At 40.1% G+C, this 22,146-nt stretch overlaps 1 protein-coding gene across 1 annotated transcript in view; it reads right to left on the bottom strand.

Annotated features, from left to right (window-relative positions):
• Positions 1-1,548: 1,548 nt before the first annotated feature.
• Positions 1,549-22,146, bottom strand: part of hs3st4 (heparan sulfate (glucosamine) 3-O-sulfotransferase 4) — a gene marked incomplete at its 3' end in the record, with an annotated part of 108,430 nt that continues 87,832 nt past the window's right edge. The window contains exon 2 of the mRNA XM_084072462.1: positions 1,549-2,203. Within this exon, the coding sequence (XP_083928588.1) occupies positions 1,549-2,203 (655 nt within the window). The remainder of the gene's footprint in view (positions 2,204-22,146) is intronic.

Consider the following 22,146-nt stretch of genomic DNA (forward strand, 5'->3'; position numbering starts at 1 on the left):
CTTGTAGATCTGCTATTTTCAGACTTTTTTTAAAATAAATTAATGAAAAATAATGACATGCCCAAAATAGGGATGCCAACAATCTCATGAATTATTATTAATTATAATTATAATTATAATTTGTATATACAATTTATTGTTTGGATTTTTTCTTTCCCCTCTCCCAATTCCACCCCCCGGCGGCCACGCCCCCACTTTGAAAACCACTGCTGTAGCATGTGTGACAACCCAATTAGTCCTGTTGATCACAAGTAGGTGGAAGTAACTTTTAGGTATATCACGTGTCCCTGACAAGCATCAATTGATCTGATTTAGATACATACAGTACAGTAACAGCTCAGTAATTTATCTGGATATGTAGCGAAATTCACATTTTGACATTGACATTGTTCCATTGACAGGTTCACTCAATAAGCCATTAAACTCTAATGACAGCAAACGGCACCGCGGCAGATGTTTGTCAAACAACTTCTGTGCAGTCGTCCTGTGTTGTTCTTCACCCTCGTTAACCTGTATTACGTCGACGAGAAAGGGATGCAATCAAACTCTGTAGAGAACTGTCAGATTTATCTTTTCTGGTCTATCGAGCATGTTTTGACATGAAAATGGTTATCATCAGGGTGTAACATGATTGAAAGCATAAACAATCCTCTTGATATTTGCAGTTAACAAATTATATGTCATTATGTTAAAGCCATTGATACTAAACCACGTCAAGAGTGCCTGGTGTATGAGGAGGACGCTAATACGCAGTCAACTATGCAGCCAATTTTCAAACCCAAGTATTGAACGTGAATGGCAGGCGCCACACATCTATTTTGCAATTGAATATGTGTGCAATTATTGAGTGCAGGGCCACAGAGATATTGACACTAAGGAAATTAACACTTTGGTCGAACTGGATTGATGAAAAAAAATAAGAAGGATTGTCTCCACATACAATACAAACACTGACAACTGAAAAAAGATGAATGCATAAGGGATTATTGTACTATTTGTCTACCAATTTCTTTTTCTTTTGTTTTCTCTACAGCAGCAGGACAGTGTCAAAAGAAATAATCCATAGCACTTCTTGGCCTCAGCCATTTGAATAGAATGTCTTTTTGTACTGAATGCTGGTGAGTGGGTGTGAGGGCAACAGACTGCAAGGAAAGTAAAGGGAGGAAAAAACAGGCAGAGTTTGCCCTTAGGGCTCACGAGGTAAGGACACTTAAATCATCGCATGCATTGCCATAGTCAACAGGATTTTTTAGATCAGCTCTTTTGCTTTAAAAACAAAATGAATAAATCATCTCCTCTTCACAAATATAAATATATTTTATGTATAATATATACAATAATGTTTTGCCACCATCAACAACATTAGTATTGAGGGAGAGAACAAAAAGCATGTCAGTAAACTCTTGCTGATGGGTACAGACATTGCAAAGACAGTCATGATTGATTGACGTGCTCAAGCAGTCTCTCTGAAGATGATGCGAAACGATAGTTGTTGTTTTATTGAGAAGGCTGGTGGTGTGGCTGTGCTATGTGCCGAATCACTGTCTGCTAGTCCTGAGAGCTACGAGATTCTCCACCTTCCTCCAGCTCCCATTCAAAGTTCTGGCCAGTCATTTGGTAGAACATCATATTAAAGGGTTTGTAGAACTTGTGCAGTCGGCGAATCACGTCAGGGTCAATTTTGGGATGAGTTCTCCCTTTCGACTTGCCCAGACACCTCGGGGTGCTGCTGTCCTCTGGCTTCTTCAGACATGGGAACCCTTTTGTTTTGTTAAAGTAAAAATGCTTATCTGTGACAATCCGCTTCAGTCCCAGGAAATCCTGCACTTTGGCCATCTCACCTGCCGGATCAACAATAAGCCTCTCCCCACTAACAAAGTGCATCTGAGACAGAGGGAAGTACTGCATCCAGCTCTCGAGGTGGAGAGCATATATTCCTATGCGCAGGGCGCTCCATGAAGCATCTATGAGACCCAGCGTCCGGTTCTTAAATGCCAACACCTCAAAGGTTGAAATCTCGGGTTTCTTGGACAATGTCTGTGTGTAATCTGAAATGGCTCTTGTGACAGGGTTACGCACCACAATAATAAGCTTGATGTCCCTGGCCATCGTGTGGATGCGCTTTGGGGCATGGTTAGTCACAAAGTAGCTGGGCGTCTTCTCCATAGTGATCTGGCCCTCCAGTGTTGATGGCATCAAGTCTCTGTGAATACAAACAGCAGACACAGCAGTTAGTTCAGGCCAATGTGACATTCATCACCTATTGTGACACAATACAAATTATATACCCAAGGACAAGTGCAAGCAAATTTGGGGCATTTATCAAACACAAAGTTACTTGAAATTACAAGTGAAAATAAGCGTTATTATCACTGGACATTATGTTGTGAGGAAAAATGTACAGCTAATTACACCCATGGAGTAATATGCAAGAGATAAAAGAAAGAAGATAAAATGGCAGACGAACAAGTATGCTCATTGCTTAATTGACTCCATCTGTGTTACTCCAGGAGCTGTTTTGGAACATTAATAATGAGTTCGCTGCATATCATTAATACTGTGGTGCCTGGGGTATTGTTTTGTCATACATTTATTATGCGTGTGAGGCTCCACTGCGCTCTGCTGTGTGAGTTTCATTCCTCAGCATTCACATGCCTTGTAAGCAGGCACTTCTCTTTCTCTTTCCTCTCTGTCCAATGTTTAAGGTTAGAGGCTGTTCAATGAAGGGAACACTAGATTAATTATTAGTTTCATTGCGATCATTAATAGTAAAATAGAAATGTTCCTGTCTTTGGAACTGGGTCCTGTCAGTATGGCGGAAGGATTTTGCCATGGTCACAAATATTATGGTCAACGTTTTCTCTGAGAAAGAGTGGTGTGGTGTCATCAATCAATGCAGAGATAAGTATTATTCATACACACAGTCTTATTTCTACAGTTTTTATATTATTATATTTTTATTTAGATAAATAAAGAATTGTGTTATTACATCAAACAAATCCTCATCAAATCCTTACATCTGTGTCCAATCCTAATCCCTGCTGTTCTGTTTGTTTTTTGGCTATTGGATTCTGTGCTAAATTGGTACAATAAATCCTTTGTGAGACAGCATTTATTTACTTAGAACTTCAACCATAAGAACCATGAGGTACTGTGTAATATAAAAGGAAATGGAATCCAAGTATAATCTGTGCGTTTCTGAAATTAAATCTTTGTTTGGAAATACATTTGTTGCTTACAAGCATACAATGAAGTTCTTTCATAGACTTGCACAGTTAGACAATATTTCCTATATTTCTTTGATAAAAGCAATTTCATTCTTGCAAAAAGAACGAAATTCCCCCATTAAGTTGGCCAGCAGTACAAACTTACAGTAACGATATGGTCACATCAATCATTCGCATCTTGGACATATTCTAAATTAGCTGTTCTCTGCAAAGAATCCAATTTACTGTGTAAAGCACATCAACTGTTATGCACATATCGACCACCCTTGCACACATACACCCATGGATACTGAGCCGCAAGTCTCACAAGTGGCTTAGTAATTGCATCTCAGTAACAGTATTGCATTCCTGATGGGTAATTTCCCCTTGGATTATGTTTTTCTCCAGACACTATAGAACTGTGGTTACTTCTTCCCCTGTAATGGGATATTAAACATATCTACAGATAGCATGGTGACTGGGAGGAATATTAGTTTTCATTATATCCCATCAATGTTGCACACTTCTTCACTTACAGTAATGAATGGCTAAAGATTTTTCTAACCTTTCAAGGTCTTGAGCTCTTCACTGTTTAAAACTCAAGTATGAGGCATGGGAGATGGCACAAAGTTCCATCGAAATTAAAACACAAGGAGGGCATACTGCAAAGCACACTACAATTAATCACCTTGAAACCACCTATGTGAGGCACCTTCAGCCTACTGCATGAGCTGGGGTGTCTCAGTGGTAATGTGCTGTGCTTCTTTGGAGCATATCCAATTGACAGGACAGATGAACAATGTTCAAGGTAACCTTTTTATAAGGCTTGCACGTCGTAACAAGCTATTGTCCTCATCAGGCCCAACGCTGCTCATTATATGTTTAATTACCAAAAAATGGAAATGCACGAGCCAGATACTTCCCATTGTGATTGAGGTCCCATTTGATTGGGAATCAGTCATGGATCATGTACATTTAAAATGTCAGTGGGAAGGAGAGGCGGACCAAAAATCTGAACGCAGATAAACAAGGTAATTTCCCTGTGCATGGCAGATGACTGCTCCGGCCTTGCAGTCTAGTGGAACCGAAGTAAACAAGAGGAAACAGTTAACACTCGTTCCTCTCCGCATCAGCTGTTCAGCTCGACACGGGTCATTCAGGTGGGTAGGTAAATGAAATGCACAACGCTAAAGAGGCCCTGCTTACCATCTGCTGTTTACAGGCTCAAACCGAGAACACATCACATGACATTTGCCTTCTGTTTTAGCAGACTCCAAGCCCGTTATTTACATAGACAAACAGAAGTGTGAAAAGAAAGTTTCCCTGGAACTTACAGTATCGCGTGCTCCAACTTCAGTATCTAATAAGGGTGAGGGTTATGCATGATTTATATCACTCTTTAGGGTTATTTGTTTGTATGACAAACTGTACGATGTACATTCATGTAGAGAAAACATTTTATTGAATTGAAAGAAGGAGTCCGTTCGGTGTGTGTGCAGAGAAAGTGCATATATCCCACCGCAATGTCACATGTCTATGATTTAGACACAATAAGACAGCATTTTATATCAGGTGTATAGAACCAAAATGTTATTCATATCGTCCAAAGTAATAATTATAATGATTTAGCCTCTTCAACTTCTACCTAATGGCAGCAAATGGGTTTAGTGGAAATGGAGAGAAAGCCATTTGACAGCAATAAATGTCAATTTGCAAGTGCAAAAACAAAGATTATCAGCGGAAGCACTGCATAGTACATTCAACCCTTTCATTTGCAAACATAACTTTTTGAAGTACTTTTTTCAGCAACTACGCAAGCAGCAAAACAGGTGAAAATGTATTGAATCTGAATTCATTTTAGACAGACAGACAGACAGACAGACAGACAAACAGACAGACAGACAGACAGACAGACAGACAGACAGACAGACAGACAGACAGACAGACAGACAGACAGACAGACAGACAGACAGACAGATAGATAGATAGATAGATAGATTGATAGATAGGTACATTGAAGTACACTAACCCTAACATTTGGGATGAATGTGTCATGCAATATTAGATAAAATACTGACAGAGCCTTTTCCGTGCCACTTTCTCGTACATGCCCAGGACAAAATATGCTCTATAACCTACGCAAGCATTTTATTAAATGTTTCATTATGTCCTGTCAGACTAGCAAAAGGGGATGTTTTCAGGGTCTTGCTAATTTACATCCCAGATACTAATAGGGCCGAGCTGTGTCTTGGCGCACAGAAGGAGACTACAGAGAAGCTTGGTTTTCTCTAATAAACACTGGCAGAGCAATAAAAGCTCCCTCCATCTCTCGTTTGGACTGATCATTGTTTTGTCGCTGAGTTTTAATCCACTGAACCTTCTCCCTATCCTGTCAAATGCAATCAACCATTCTGGACGAGGATGAGTCCACATACTATAGCTTCAGTCCAGGGAAGACAAAGTCCTTGCCAGTAATGCGGGCTGACTTCTGTTACCAAAATAATGCTGTTATGAAGAATGTAGTTTCAGTGATAAAACAATGTAAATAGTTTAATTTTGATCTGTTAATGGATACAGTCTTTGTACTTTGCGGTTCCAACGGTAAAACTTTTGCACACCAAGCCGAAAGTTGTGTGTGTAATATTCAATGTGAGGAGTCAAGTGGCCGCGTCCCTGTTATGAATTCACACTGTTCGACAAAATAGGTACAATCAGGCTTATATACAGTAACAACCCTGCCTGACCAGCTTGATCTAAAATGAGAGTGACGACACCTAGCGTTGACTCCCATTATAAGAATGGAATGCGGAAATGCTCGTTCTATGTCAATGAGACAGTTCCAATGTTTGGAACTATAGCCCATAGCAGCCCGCTTTGCGGCGAGATCAAAGCGTGTCATAACTCTCTCTCTCTATGGGTCTGTGCCTGACTAGGCTACTGCAAGGGTGTACTCAATGAACACTAATTTCATTCATCTCAGTCCCCTTGAAATTGGTTGCTATTTTATACATTTCTTTGGTTGCCAATTGGCTACCCCAACGGCACCTTCCCGCGAGTCCGCGACCCCACTTTGGGTCGCGACCCATAGTTTGAGAACTGCTGTTGTAGAGGAAGCAGAAGATAACAGTAGATTAATTCAGAGACACGAAGAGAAGTCAAGGTATGTTTTAGTAAATCATACAGAGTAATTTAAATAACTCCTCCATTATTGCCCCTTAACCCCCCACTAAAACATACATATTAATGAGGTTTAAAGTGCAACAATCTTGTGCCCTAGTTTATTACATATTCTCCATATGTAAAATTCTTGTGCACCTGGTTAGTAGATCAATTTTCAGCAAGTTGAGTGCAAGAGCATTATCACCCCTTAATATATTATTAATATCTGGTCCTACTGTACATGCTAAAAGAGCTGTTAGAAAAAGCACACTTTGTGGAAGTCAGTTTGTGAAACACATCAGCTACATAATTACTTATAACAGACATGTAATTTGAAAAATACAGCAAATCACTCAATGGCTTTGTGCTGCACGTAACCACAGTGGTGTAGTTCCAGAGTTAATGAAGACAACGTGTTCACCATGTTCCTAAAGCAGTAGTTCTCAAACATTTTCATTCCATGTATTTGGCCGTGGACCCCCCATCTGAAAAGATGTTATGGCAGAGACCCCCATGAGAGAAGATTTGTGTCGTACTCCTCACTATTTGTCGCACTGCGTTGTGAGCAGGCTATTTTTTTAACTGGGGTTAAAGTGGTTAAACTGATTTTGATGCTATATCAACTAATTTTGCTGTGGTGTGGGGCCCCTCTGGAAATAACCAAGTTCCCCTGGGTATCCCCGGACACCACTTTGAGAATCACTGTTACAGAGAGTGAGACTTTTCCATTGTTAAGTCAGCTCGACTCTCTCTGAGCAGTCTTTCATTGAAGCTAACAAATACAGTAGAGTACACAAACTAACCATTGACACTAACCAATACAGACATATATGGTGCAAAAAGAAGGGTTTTTGCATTCTCGTTGAACACACACGGTAAAACAGAAAGCCCTGGAACATCTGACAGCAAATATGAAAGGAAAAACTAAACAAAACGCTGTAAGCATCGTGTTATATGAGCAACAATACTTCAAGAGATGCACAGAAACATGGTGCATGTTTCACAATTGTGCAGTGTGTAATCCCCGTATCACATCTATCAAGTGCATATTTTCAGTAACAGTGACGCACACACTTAACAATGCCAATGGTTTACAGAGAAGAGGGGGGAGGGGGGGATGGCCGTTGGTCAGGTGAGTCATTCCTGTGTTGTGGTCTCAACGTTTGAAGAGCACACAAACAAGCGAACCGAGTTTATTTCCCACATTAGAGGGTCGGGGTGTCACTGTTATGCTGTAGGGCAGTGGTGGAAAGTACATTTACTCAAGTACTGTACAGTACAATTTTTAGGTCTTTTTATTTTACTGAAGTACTTCCAATCCTCCTATAATTAACCAAAGCTCTGTAGTGGTGTGAAGGTGGTGGTGAGCCCAAAATCTGTTCTGCCCGGTTCTCCTCAGTGGTTGGAGCAATTGATCGGAATTTGCACACAGCCATTCACCATTACCATGTGCACGGAACTGCGAAGCCTGTTTTTCACTTTCCCCAAATGTCAGCTGTTTATTAGCGTTTTTGTGTTCGCTGGCTCCCGGGTTGCCAAATCATGTGTGCATATCCCCCCACGGGTATGGTTTATTTTCAATAATTCTACTTCTCCTCCACTACATCTCAAAGGCAAATTTATTCCACAATAATTATTTGAAGAGTTTCTAGTTACTTTGCAGATTTTGATTATTACAAAACCACTTCAGACCTATATACTTTAGCAATTTCTTTAGCAAGCTCTACAACGCGCATTCTGAGCTTGTAGATCTGCAATTTTAGGACTTTATACAGTTTATAGTTATACATTTGAGAACTTGTGAAATGGGACATTCTGCACATTCCCTTTGAGAAACACTGGTTACAGGAATTTTCTAAGCCGAAGGGAAAGGTTCATTGCTTAATGGTGAACTTTGCTGTCCTAAAGCCCGAGTTATACTTCAGATCACAACGCATCGCAGCACGACACGTTTAGAGCTTGTAGATCTGATATTGGTGTGATATTGTGGTATATATATATATAAATATATATATATATATATATATATATATATATATATATATATATATATATTGTGGAGTCTCGCTAGGCAGCCGCCTGACAGGTAAGCACCCCAACGAGGCGAGGCAGTGGGACAGGCTATATATGGAAGTATACAGGAGATGGGAAGCCTCCCCCTACTGGGCGGGGCTTCTTTCACTCTACAGGAGTTGGGACTCCCAACCCACACCTCCTGGGATCGGATCCCGCTGTTGCCACTAATTTCCAAACAACCGCGGACCGTATTTTTTCCGTCGGTAAATTATAGTTTTGGACCATGACAGAGGGGCGCAACGTTCGGCACGGCAACTTGTGTGCTTTAGCGCGCTCGGTGGTGCCTCTCGTGGCTCAAGTTCGCTTGAGCTACTCAGCCAGGTCCAAGTTATGTACCGATAGGCACAGAATCGTAAATCATGTTGTGGGGAGAGCTTTTGCCCCAACTGCCACTAAAAGTGACTACTGGCCAATCACAGCACGTCTATTCCGGGACTTTCCCAACTCCCGTGCACTCAAATAGCTGGCATGGGACAGAGGCAGAGTAGAGCCCCAAGGACCTCCTCAATCAGCCTGATCTGGGGACACCTGCGCTGACCAGCTAGGTGGGGCCACTCTTCTCAAAAGCACTCACTCTGCCTCAGTCTCCACTGGCTCTCCTCGTTGAAGCGGACGGGTGCTCAGACGGTAAGCGAGAACTCCACTCATTTCCCTCTCTATATTTGGTGTTAGCGAAATGCCATACTAACATTTGCCTCTCTTCCATGGTAGGCAACTTAGGACTCACTCTGCAACCTAATGGAAATGTGCATGGACTGAAACGCGTGGCAGTGTGCATGGATTGAAACCCCAGATTGGGAGGAACCTATGTGGGGCACCCTCACATTTGGTTGATGTTGAAATATCTAGGTAAAGATCAGTCAGATTATGATATAACATACAGTATTGTAAAGACTTTGCCATAATATAAGGTTAAGACCAAAACACAGATCTGTCTCACCAGAGTGCACACAGTACAGTAGGTGTATCCATGGTGCAGAACTGCAACAAGCATTACCATATAGAACCACTTGCCCTCTGTACTTTGTGGAGTGATGGGGTTCCATATAGTGGCCTTATCTCGGAAAGAACCCAAGTATGGGCTATAAAAAATATCACTATTGCACTTGTAATAGCCTTCTCCCAGAAGGACAGAGAAAACAGGGACTGCACAAAATCAAACTGCCTATTTCCTTTAGTGAATCAAAGTGCATTACAAAAACCCTGATGCCGTGCCGATGCAAATAGTCCATTATTAACTACAAAGTCTCTGCAAACAATTTTGTATTTGACATGACTTTAGTGAAGGTCTGGTTCAGTTAGTGGCCCTAACAAGTCTATGCTAATACAGGTATACTGTACACTGTACATGGACAGTATAAGGCAGTGGTTGTCAAACAAAAAAAATCATCTACAAGCTCACAACGCGTTTCGGTGTGAGTGACGCTTTGTGAGCCTTTTGTAGATGAAGAATAGGATTCAAGTGGTTAAACTTATTTCGATTTTTTTTTTTTTTGCTGGGGACCCCCCGGAACCCCCTCAAGGAGCCAGGGGGGTCCCCGGACCCCACTTTGAAAACCACTGGTAAAAGGGAATGGTTCATTGCTGAACTTTGCTGTCCTAAAGCCTGAGTTATACTTCAGATCACAACGCATTGCAGCACCACACGTTGAAAGATTGTAGATCTTATGTTTTTGGTGTGCGACACCGGTGCACAAGTACGTATAAATCACCTTTAATGGGCCATCTCTGTCAGTGTGCAAACCACCTCGACCAAGAGCAACAGTTCTGCTGTTTCATCATTATGGATGGTTTGAATGTCATTACATCTCCAGATGAATACAGATCACACGTTCTTATTGGACTACTGGTTAAAGAAAAATTGACAGTCAGAAGTTTTTGATCAGCCCTCCTATATCAAATTGAATTGTAAATGCTTGATGTTGATGTGTCTATTAATTAATATGTGAGCATTTCTGTCAGTGGCATTTGTACTGTAGTCATTGTGTTTCATAAAAATACAGGTTTACCTCTTAGTAATCTCTCAAGACAGATTCAGAGCTCCGCAGCTGAATCTGTCGGCAACTTCCGTTACAACGTGTAGAGTTTGTTGTTGGTAGGAATGAAAACAAAGACGCACCACCGGAAGAGGAGGGCTGAAGGCGAGTGAACGGGCCGACATCCGGTCACTACGCGAGATCGCGTGCAGTGCCCCCAGAGGCACCGCCGGTGGGTTCCCAGATTGACCTCTTAACGTATGTGATGTGTGTGTTCTGTGTTTGCAGGTATCAGAGAACACAAGACAGCATGCATCACAGAGTGCATGGCTGCGCGCATCAGAGAAAGCGCACATCAGAGAGAGATTAAATTGATTTGGTGTCATGTCTCTGGCTGTGCTTTTTTCGAGTTTGGGCCACGGGCCAGGGCTGGAGCTTTGGGCCCGTGCAGGTCTCTACTTCACAGTGATATTATACTTACATTTGCCCCTAAAAATAGATATTTGCAAACCGGAAGAATATTTTTTTACGAGCACAGAGTCAGTGTCTACAGTACAACCTACCATAATCTTTTCAATACAAAAGAAAATTAATAAAAGGGGAACAAAACTGAATTCAAAAATATTTGTACTCAGAATCCCCCAAGCCCCATGTATTTTTATAATCGTAAGCAATCCTAAAACAATTATTGTCATGTTTGGATTTTTGTAATTGCATATTGCCTCTGGACAGCACACGCCCGAGAGAAGAAGATAGAGAGATAGAGTGAGGCAGAGAGTGAGTGAGTGAGTGAGTGAGTGAGTGACTAGTGAGTGCGTGCGTGCGTGTTTGTCTATGGAAACCACTAATTTCTGGTGAAATAACATAATTGATAAGAAGATAGACATCCTTTACAGTCCATATATACACTAGGTTTTGACCTAGTCCTTCTAAAATACTTTTAAAACTTTCATACTTTACAATTCTGCAGAGTCACGTAGCAAACAACTTTAGTAGTGGTTTTCAGAAACTTTTCTATCTTGAAGCGCTGTAATGAAATTTGTGCTACAGTATATCGTTACAAACAAATCATCAACACTGAGCGTCGGGTAGAACCGAGTCAGTTTGTTTTAATTAAAACATAACACAGCCTCCCCACAGCAAACAGGCCTATTATACTCCTGTAGAACTATGAGCTTCAACAGAGCAGTTGAGTATAGAACTGACAGCTGGTCTTGATCAAAACCCTATTCCATCCTTTCTTCCTGAGATCCCCTGAAGACCGTTTCACATCCAACAGTGGGGGAGCCAGGTACTTCTCTACCCACAACACCAGACTGCAGCACTAAGATCTGAGGCTGGTGTTCAAATGCCCTTTGGACACAGAACATCGTGAAATAAAGCACTGGCAAGGGAGGAAAAAAATGTGGCTGTTTGGAACATCTTAATATACTGCATCATCAGTTCATGGCAGCCTTATCTCACATCATAGATAAAAAAGAAAACCACCCAAGTTCACATCTCTGTCAGTGTAATTGTGACATTTTAAAAAGGACAATCGTCTCCTTTCACAATGTAGACATGAGCATACAATGCCCATGGCAGAAATAAAATCCCTACATAATTGTTCATTAGGACTCAAATGCATAGTACAGCAAATAGCAATTTGCCACAGAATTGAATATTGACTTGTGTTTGTTTATTTGTCTTTGGATGAGCTGATGAATGCTTCGGGCTACACACACGCACGCAAAAGCATGCACATACGCACGCACACACACAAAACCCCCCAAAATCTTATTATTCATGGTTACAAAAACAAGTGAGCATGTGTTATTTCACACTGTTTTCACACTATTTCAATGTTGACAAGTAAAACCATCATTTAAGCCTTCCTTCTTCGACAGAACTCAGGAAATGCAGTCAAAATGTATTTCCCGAGTGCGCTCGGGTGGAATACAAATTCCAATATTGATTTATCACAGATATTCTTTTATTTATTTATATATATATATATATATATATATATATATATATATATATATATATATATATATATATAATTTTCAGGTAAAAAAATCTAGTTTAAGTACGTACAGTATAAGGGAAGAGAAGAGTATGTGGAGGTGATATACAGATTTGCGTTTTGTGTGGATTTGGCATTTTGATCTACAAGCCCCAAATGTGTCGCAACGTGCCGCGTTGTGAGCTTGTAGATCGCCTATTTCTGGTGATTTGGTGTACATACACAACTCGGGTCAAGTCTACAGGGTTTGAGGGGTTAATCGTATTGCACGCAAAAGTTAGAAATAATTGTGATTTGAAGTTATATCGCCCAGCCCTAGTGCAGGCGTACATTTCCTGCCCATCACAGTGAAGACTATAGGGGTTTGAAACCTCTGCTGTGCATCCGGCTTGGCCAGGCATCCTTACGAAAACAATTGGCCGTGTTCATGGGAGGGAAGCTAGACGGGGATGGCATTCTTGAACTGTCGCTGCAGTAGCAACTTCTTTAGGTTGTTCTGTTCAGTTGGGAGATGAACTGGGAAGAATAGCGCTCGTACAGTACATCCACATGTGTTACGTCCTCCCAGGGAATCTCCTCACTGTCAGGTGAAAGGAAGTGGCCCGGCGTTGGCACGTGCATTGGAGGAGACGTGCTTACCTTGACCCTTCCTAAGATTACCAGTAGGGGTCAGCAGCGACAAACATGGGGACGTAGGAATTGACAGAAAAACTACATTGGGAGAAAAGGGGGGGGGGGGGTGTATTTCCTTAAAGTTGACATGCCAAGGCTATACTGTAGCAAACATATACTGACCTAAAGGCTTCATCAGTGTTGGCCTGCCACTTGCTTGAATATTAAGTTACTGCCCCTAATGTAATTTGCTTTTGTATTTGCTGATTATGCTTCAGGCTGTACATAAAATGTCCTCCCAATATTACCTAATACAATATTAATTATATAATGTGATGATTTCTTGCACTCTCCCGAGCAGAAACGGAAAAAAAAAAGATGAAAAGATGTGTATTCATTCTATAATTTACTATCTAAAATGACCGTGAAGGATGTATTTACTTAAAAGAACAGTAAATGGATGTCATACCTGACTACGCCTGAGGCAAAGGCTAAAACGTACCTCCAGGAAATATTGCAGATCTGGTTCAGTTAACCAGAACCGATTAATATGACAGTTTGAACGAGATTCCCCAGCCTGAGGAAAATGGCCAGCACTCATCCACTGACTTAGGGAGATTCTACTGAGGTTGACTAAAACTCCACACTAATACTGCAAGGCAGATGCTGTAACACCCTTATAAAACCCTTTAAATAAAAAACAGTAAAAGTCCTCAGTCTTAATTCAACTCTTGAGAGTGTACAAATGTAACCAAATGGACCCGTAAGGTTCCATTTGGTTGCATTTTTACACTATCAGAGTTAACAATGGATAAATCAACAGTGAAGGTTTTACTGTGTACTGCAACATATTGGCCGCACAGCCCAGCAAGAGCTTTATCATAGGGTTAGCTTTGATAATGAGCTTTATGAAGCAGTTTTTACACAATCTGAACCGCAGCTATAGGCACTAACCGTTTGTATTGAAACACCTTGTGTTGCCACATCTGCTTGGGTGACAAGAGCGAAGGGCATCAATTAGCGTGTAAATAAACATGCACACAGAGAAGACATAAAACCATTTCACAGCGTAGAGGACCCATATGGCTAATGCCATCCCAGAGAACAAGTGGCAACAAACCAGTCACCGAAGACATTGACTTTAAGAGCATCTGTTTGCTTCACAATTCATTTTGTACCATGATATATTGAAAATGAATGTTTCAATAGGATGTACAGCCTTGCATATTTGTATTCTATTTTGACTTGAGTATAGAATATACAGAAAAGGTTCCCGGTTCGATTCCTGATTTCAAAGTGTCCCTTGAGCAAGACACTGAACCCCTAAATGCTCCTGATGAACAGGTTGATGCCTTGCCTTGCATGGCTGCCTCCGCTATTGGTATGTGTGGTTGGATGAATATAATGCACATAAGGTGCTATATAAATTTACCATTTACATATCCCACAGTGCATATTGTCCTTGTGATTGTCGTATTTTCGTATTTTGAAGGTGTTAAGCTACAATTACGCTGAGCCGAAAGCTCAAGAACTGCTGAGGTTAACCACTTTCAACCTGGCGTCCCTATTTTAGGAATGGCATTATAGGCTAGCTAAATATATATATATATATATATATATATATATATATATACTGTATATATATATTACATATATATAATATTATCAGACCTACAAGCTCATAATGTTCTGACCTTGTAGATTGGCTATTTTCACTATTTTTGTAGTGAAGGAGGGCTTATGTGGCTAAAAGAGAATTGTGCCATATTTTTGGAGGCAGCATTGATTCAACCCCAGTTGAATATTTGCTCTGTCTGTGTGACATTTTAAAAACAGTAAAACAAAATGCAGCAAAGATTAATAGGAGTCAGACATTTCTCTAGATGCAAGCCAGAAATAAGTCCTATCAGGTTTATATGAGCAGGCATAGAGTAGGCTCTTTTAGTTTCGGTTAAAATTAAAACAACATGTCATCATGTTATAACACTGCAGCCAATTGTTGTCCCTGGAAAACATTTTGATACTATTTTGAAACTTAGGCTGCCCTGTATCTGTCTGATATATCCCGCTCTACTGTAGTCTGGACTCATCAAATCACTTTTCGACAATTTCATTTCAGGAACGTACGGGCCCTGTATCCCATCGGGGATACTGTGGCATTATCCCCAATTAATTCCTGAAAGTAGGCTGGCACTAGCTTGCTCTCTATTTTGAGTGTCTCTTTCTGACTGTCGCCGACAGACACTGTCAAATCAGAGCGGATCCAAGACGGCTTTCTTGTCAAAAATAATCACATCAGATAACTCACTGTTCTTTGACTGGAGGCATTTGTATCTTCTCTGTTATGCTGTATTTCCAGCTTGCATACACAAAAGTGCAAGACGTTAGGCAGACACTCCAGATAGGTTGTTGTTGAAGTTTAGGCAACATTTCTGACCTCATCACTGTTCAGATTCAATGGTCATGCCACTGCAACCATATTAAACTATCTACGTACAGTAGGGAAAATAACTATGTTTTGTGCAGGTCTGGTAATAATTATAAATATGAATTACTATCATTATTATTTTCTAGGAATTAGATAATTTTGCTCATCTCCAAGTTTAACATAAAAATAAATAAATAAACTGACATACTGGGATATATACGTTTAGGTTACATTTAGGTAAATTTTGTCTACTGATCACAAGCTCACAGCACGTCACACGATGTAAGCTTCTAGATCACCTATTTTTGCAATTTTGTCATACAGCAAAGTATATACTGTACAGGTTAAGTGGTTACGAAAATGCTGTTTTTATTTTTCCAAATGAAACCCTGATTGGCCCTTAATTCTCCCAGTCCAGGGTGTAATGGACTCAACTGCGAGTGAAGTGTGACAGCGTGAGAGAGGTGAGAGGTGACTGATTAACATGCATAGAGACTAAAGCACAAGAATACAAACTAAAGAAAATGACAAGAAGTTACTTAAATGGGGCAGAATAAAGGACTAAAATAAAAAGGAGAGTATAAAGTTTATGCAACCTCCGAAAACTTACTATGGTTGGTTTTAAGACCACCCTGGCAGTAGCAGCACTGCTGCTGCTGCTTGCACAAGAGAAGGATGAGAATTGATATTGAGGAGGGCCGCATACAAAGTACCTGTCTTGGCCCCAAATCACTAAATCCACCCCTGATTGTTAGTGAATGAGATGACTCAAGGTGACAGCGAGTTTGCGATTTTGATTGACTGCGCCACCCTCTCAGAAGATCTCGTGATGGGATTGGAAACGACTTCTCGGTTAAATTGTGCAGCGTTTATGATATGACGGGAAAACCCTGAAGCACGATAACACCAAAACAACATCCATGCCAGACTTAACCTCTTAAACCCTATTTACTTAGCTGATCGGAATCCCCCAGGGGTCTATACTAGGCCCCCAATTGTTTTGCAGAAAATGGCCAATCTACAAGCGCACAACCCGTTATGTTTTGCCGCATTGTTACCTCGCACATTTGCTATTTTCGCTGAACGTTCACCCCAGAATAGGGACGCTAGGGTTCATGTGGTTAACCCTCTAATCACGCTCCAATAACATCAAGTCAAGTCCTACTGAACGGTTATGGTTGACCTGTTATTCTTTGTTATAATGGCTGCATTTGCCGAAACACTTTGACATGGAATAGTAGTGGAATAAATTAAACAATCCAACTATTATGATACTGAGTTAAAAAGTGTACATTCACAGTGGATGTAATAGAATAGCAAGTCATCATGTAGCCTATTAAGTTAACAGTAAATGGCTGAAAGACTGAAGCTAGCTGATGTAACAAAAAATAAAATAAATCCTGGAAGCAAAGTATGCCAGCCTACTGGTGTGTGTAATCTTAGTCAGCTGATTTCAAGCCATTCAAATTTGCTGTGTTATCATCATTTTTTTTTCTCATGCTTGCATTCTCTGGCTTCTCTAGCCTAATTCTAAATGTAGTATTGTAGTGCAATTTATAGTGTAACGCCTGTATGATTCGTATCAAGTGAAAGTGGTACAGTGATATGTTATTATTGTTGCCACTGTCCTCATCACATATTGCAATGGCATAATATCGGGGGTGCCTATTCATTTCAGGAACACATGTTGCATCCTTTAACCCATTAACACATGAGGCCTACAAATGTCTTCTAAATCAGTTTTCTGGAAAAGAAATTGCTATCAGTGGTGCTCAAACTTTTTCATGTTAAGGACCCCAAAAAATGTAATGTATATATATGAAAATATGTTGTCCCAGGGACCCCCAGGAGATTTGAGTACAAATGTCTTTAAAAATATAGAAATATTCAAAGATTTGCACAAATGTTCTACAAGCTCATGCTTGTATTATCTGCTATTTTTTGAAAGATCGTGACACACACACTCATACAGTATATACATAGCTAAAACCTAAAATGACACAGATGCTTTCCCGGATTGAATGTGTTAAGACATGGACTGGGTGTTTGCGATGTCTGATGCACATGTTTTTACCAGGGTCCCAATCACAATTTGAAAATCATGATTTATTTTTTGCAATGAACCAGAATCTGTGTGTTTAGAACGTATAATGTGACATGTTCCCTGGTGGACGATTTAGTGTATTTTGCAACCAAAGATAACGGTGTGTGACAGAGGCTTATTTGACAAAGATCATGCAAAGTGAGTGACTGCTGCTGCAATGACACATATCTTATCAGCCATTGTATCATCTGGTCGTACAATAAACTTAAAGCTGCAATCCCTAAGTTTCATTGTACCAGATATTTGAACTAGGGTGGCCTGCGTGGGAGATAAAGCTTAACCGCTCTTCCAAGACAAAATCCCTGGTTGGCATGAGGCGATACTTCAGTCCTTCTCAACACCATGTTCTACATTTCTCAATGGATTAGTAGGTAATTCTTTTCTATTAGTACTGTTTTTTTCTGGGCAGGGATTCAACAGCAATCACCAAATGAGACAGAAAAGTCTTCATTGAAGCTGTTATGAATATATTTCTTATTAGATGGTGTGACAGAAACGGTTGGCAGGTTGGTTCACACCACTATTCATTATTCATGATTTATGGTACAAAAAAAAGAAAAGGAATGTAAACTAAAAAATCACACCTGTGTGAAGGTAGCGGCGCCTTTGATACATTTTGTCATCAATAAGTGTTTATAATGTGTTTATAGCCACGTGTCACGTGAAGCTTGACCAATCACTTTGTTGACGAGTCTGACCAATCAGAACGTTGACGCAAAAGCCAGGTATAGAGGGCTAATATCCGCTCTATACCTAAAGGTATAGAGCGGCTAGCGCCGCTAAAAATCACACCCTGTGTGAAGGTAGCGGCGCCTTCGATTGTCATCGATATGTGTTTATAATGTGTTTATAGCAACGTGTCACGGACACACAGACAAAGTCAGATATAGGAGTGGTTGGCACCACTCAAAAAGACTGTTGGCTTTAGTGCTAGAAGGGAGAAGAGGGGTGGAAATGTGACTTAAACACACACTAAAACAATTACCATCGATGTAAAGAAACTATACAGGTTAATAACGTTGTGGCTTGGACTTCATGGGACCAGTCTATGACGTCAGTCACCTATGACATCACTACTATGACATCAGTCATCTCCATATTTGGGCAATGTTTCACCCCAATCCGACCGCCATTGACTTCCAATATAAGATTAAAGTTATATATTAAATATTAAAAAAATAATGAGCTTGCTAGCTCAAAGGCTGCACCACAAACAGGTGATTTGTGCAGTTTGAAATGTCATATTCAGCCATACCCCAGCAGAGCTTATCTTATTATTATCATCAAAGATTGGAGGTGGATAACGAGGTCCTATCTCTCACTGAGGACACAGCACGGCTCCCATATAAATAGAAAATTATATCACTGCAATGAAAAATAAAAAGTCGAATGGATCTTTTTTAAAGCTCTTCAACTAATCTCCGTTCTTAACAGTAACACTGTGATGATGAGCTTTTTCTTGGCCTATAGCACCTGTCTGGCTGTTTATTGATTAATCTAGTGCTGAGTATCATGACATGTACTATTATTGACAATACAGTCTTTGGACTCTTAAAACGCAGACGTGAGATTACACTGAAGATTGAGAGCAGGTGAGACGCGTGCACGCACCCCCCCCCCCACACACACACACACACACACACACACACACACACACACACACACACACACACACACACACACACACACACACACACACACACACACACACACACACACGCATGCACACAGTGGTGGTAAAAGTACTCACATTTTTCACCTAAATAAAAGTATCAACACTGCAATGTAGAAATATTCTGTAAGTCTTTTAAGTAAAAGTCCAGAATTCAAAATTTACAGTACAGTACAAAAGTATTGTAATGCATGAAATGTAATAATAATCCAAATCTACAAAGTAACTAGTAACTAAAGTTTTCAAATAATTGTAGTGGAGTAAAAAGTACAATATTTGTCTCTGAGATTTAGTGGAGTAGAAGTAAGTAAGAATTGAAAATATTGGAACTACTCCAGTAAAATACCTCGAAATTGTACTTTTGACAGTACTTGAGTACATGTACTTAGTTACTTTACACCACTGGTAACTCACTCATTGTTCAATGTGTTTCATTAGAATTGGGACAGTCTACTGGCAGAGCTGGATGACAGTTTAACAGCATAGTACAATATTACCACATAAATGTTTAAGAAATATTGCTGGTATTGTACCATTATTGCTGTGATTCAGAACTACTGTACTGTGTGTTAACAGTGTAATATGTTTTTAAAAGATCATATAAAAGGAACTTAATTTACATGCACGTTCAATATCATTGAGCAGTGAATACGGTGCGTCCATAAGAACCTTTACATGCTACTGGCTGGCCAGTAAGTCATAGAGCTAAAATATAATAGTTACAACATAATGCGTTTGGAGGTACACCAACCTAACATTTAAAATGAGTTCAGTAAAACTACAAAGAAATATGCCATGAATACTATTATGCAATTTCTACAGCTCAATCTGACACAGCCACTCTACAGTGTGTTGTATGTTCCCTGTCGAAAATACATGCGATTATGGCTATAACACATACAGTAAATACTGCCTCATTTTTATCCCACGCCATGAAAAGACTACATTGGAATCATGGGCTTAAAGCTGTTTGACGTTGATGTTGATTCCAGAACATCTGGCCGTAAGGAAATAGGCTGCTAAGAACGTTCATATTCACGTACACAAGACCTAAGCTGCTCCATTAAGGGCTAAGCTGACCTATCACTGGAGCTTCTGCTAATCCGAATTGTGCTTTGGCTGCCTGGCAGAGATTGCTCAATTTATACTAGTGGGTGGGGGTTAAATTAATAAAAAAATAAAGCGTCTACCGTCTACTACCATTTATCTCTCAAAAATGGAAGGACAAAAAGTGAGTATTTTGGTTATTTTCATTCTGTAGGAGTTTGTTACTGCATATTGTGCATATTGTAATGTGACTGCCATTTATGATCAGTCTCATCATACTCTAATGAACTGAGTGACAGTTATTTTCACAATTGTAGACTAGAGGAATCACATACAAAACAAGGTTTCTTATGGAAGAATGACAGCTACAGTATGCTTACTCATGAATATTTTCTTTTTATGTTTGACAAAATCCTTTCTGCTTTTTAAGGGTGTCGTAGGTGCATTGCTAGGCTGCTCTAAATTCTTCTCTGTGTGACTGTCCTGTGCTGTACGTGGACTATTGAGCACAAACTGGCCTTCACATTAGGCCTTTTATTCTGTGGGTTGTTTTGTGAACAGCCAATATAAGCAGCATACACACACACACACACACACACACACACGCGCGCACACACGTTTTACTTAAGTAAAAGTATCAATACTGCAATTTCGATATACTGTTAAAAGTAGAAGTCCCGTATTCAAAATGTAATAGAGTAAAATAACAAAAGTATCGGCATCAAAATGTACTTAAAGTACCAAAAATAAAAGTACTCATTGTGCAAGATGTATACAAAATATTTTGAAAATAGGCAATCTACAAGCGTAATATAAGTGCGAAATATATGTGTGTATTGTAATAATAATCAAAATCTACCAAGTAACTTCATATAATTGTAGTGGAGTAAAAGTGCAATATTTTCCTCTGAGATGTAGTGGGGTAGAAGTAAAAGTATTGAAAAATGTAAACGTGCAGTACCTGAGTAGATTTACACCACTGCCCACACGCACACACACACACACACACACACACACACACACACACACACACACACACACACACACACACACACACACACACACACACACACACACACACACACACACACACACACACACACACACACACACACACACACACACACACACACACAGTGTACTGTATTGGAAGAGCTGACATGACACAGGGGAATTGGATTTGCTATGGCCATACAGTGGTAGGTTTTTAGATTACAGCAAGATCTAACCCAACACTCTAATCTCACAGGCTGCTTCTTCCAAGCTATTTTACAGAGGTTCCATTCCAGCCAAAGACTGAAGGGATTTGAGAGAGTGCACTAAGAGAAGGACACTTGCTTCAAAACATGAGGGCAAGTGGGTTAACAGCACTGTCGAAAAAAGAAAGACAGGCTATAGCGGCCCAACCACTCCATTTAATGTCTTTCTCTATGCTGGACAGGCTTTACATAGCACCAACAGAGCTATTTTCCACTGTCGTTTCTATTTTCATGTATATTTTATGATTCCCAGGTTCAAAGCAAATTCCACTGCCAAAAAGTATATTCCTTGCAAACACAATAACGCTTAGTTTTGTGGGAACCTCAGAACTGCTTGGCTTGATTTATACTTAGTTGTGTTTAGATGTGTTGCACACCAAAAATAGCAGATCTACAAGCTCCGCAGAGCAGTTTAACGATCAACTTTATTGTCCAAAGTTTCACAAAGAATACCATAATAATAATTATAAACACAAATAGAATCATTTCAATATCGGACACCAGCATATCGGCATATCTGCTAATAATATTGGCTGACCGATTTTGAGATATGAGTGTAATCCTGGGATGGACCTTCGTGTAGACCTCGGAGGCCTTGAAGC

Source organism: Gymnoscopelus microlampas, assembly GCF_963454915.1.
Source record: "Gymnoscopelus microlampas genome assembly, chromosome: 11".
NCBI lineage: Eukaryota > Metazoa > Chordata > Actinopteri > Myctophiformes > Myctophidae > Gymnoscopelus > Gymnoscopelus microlampas.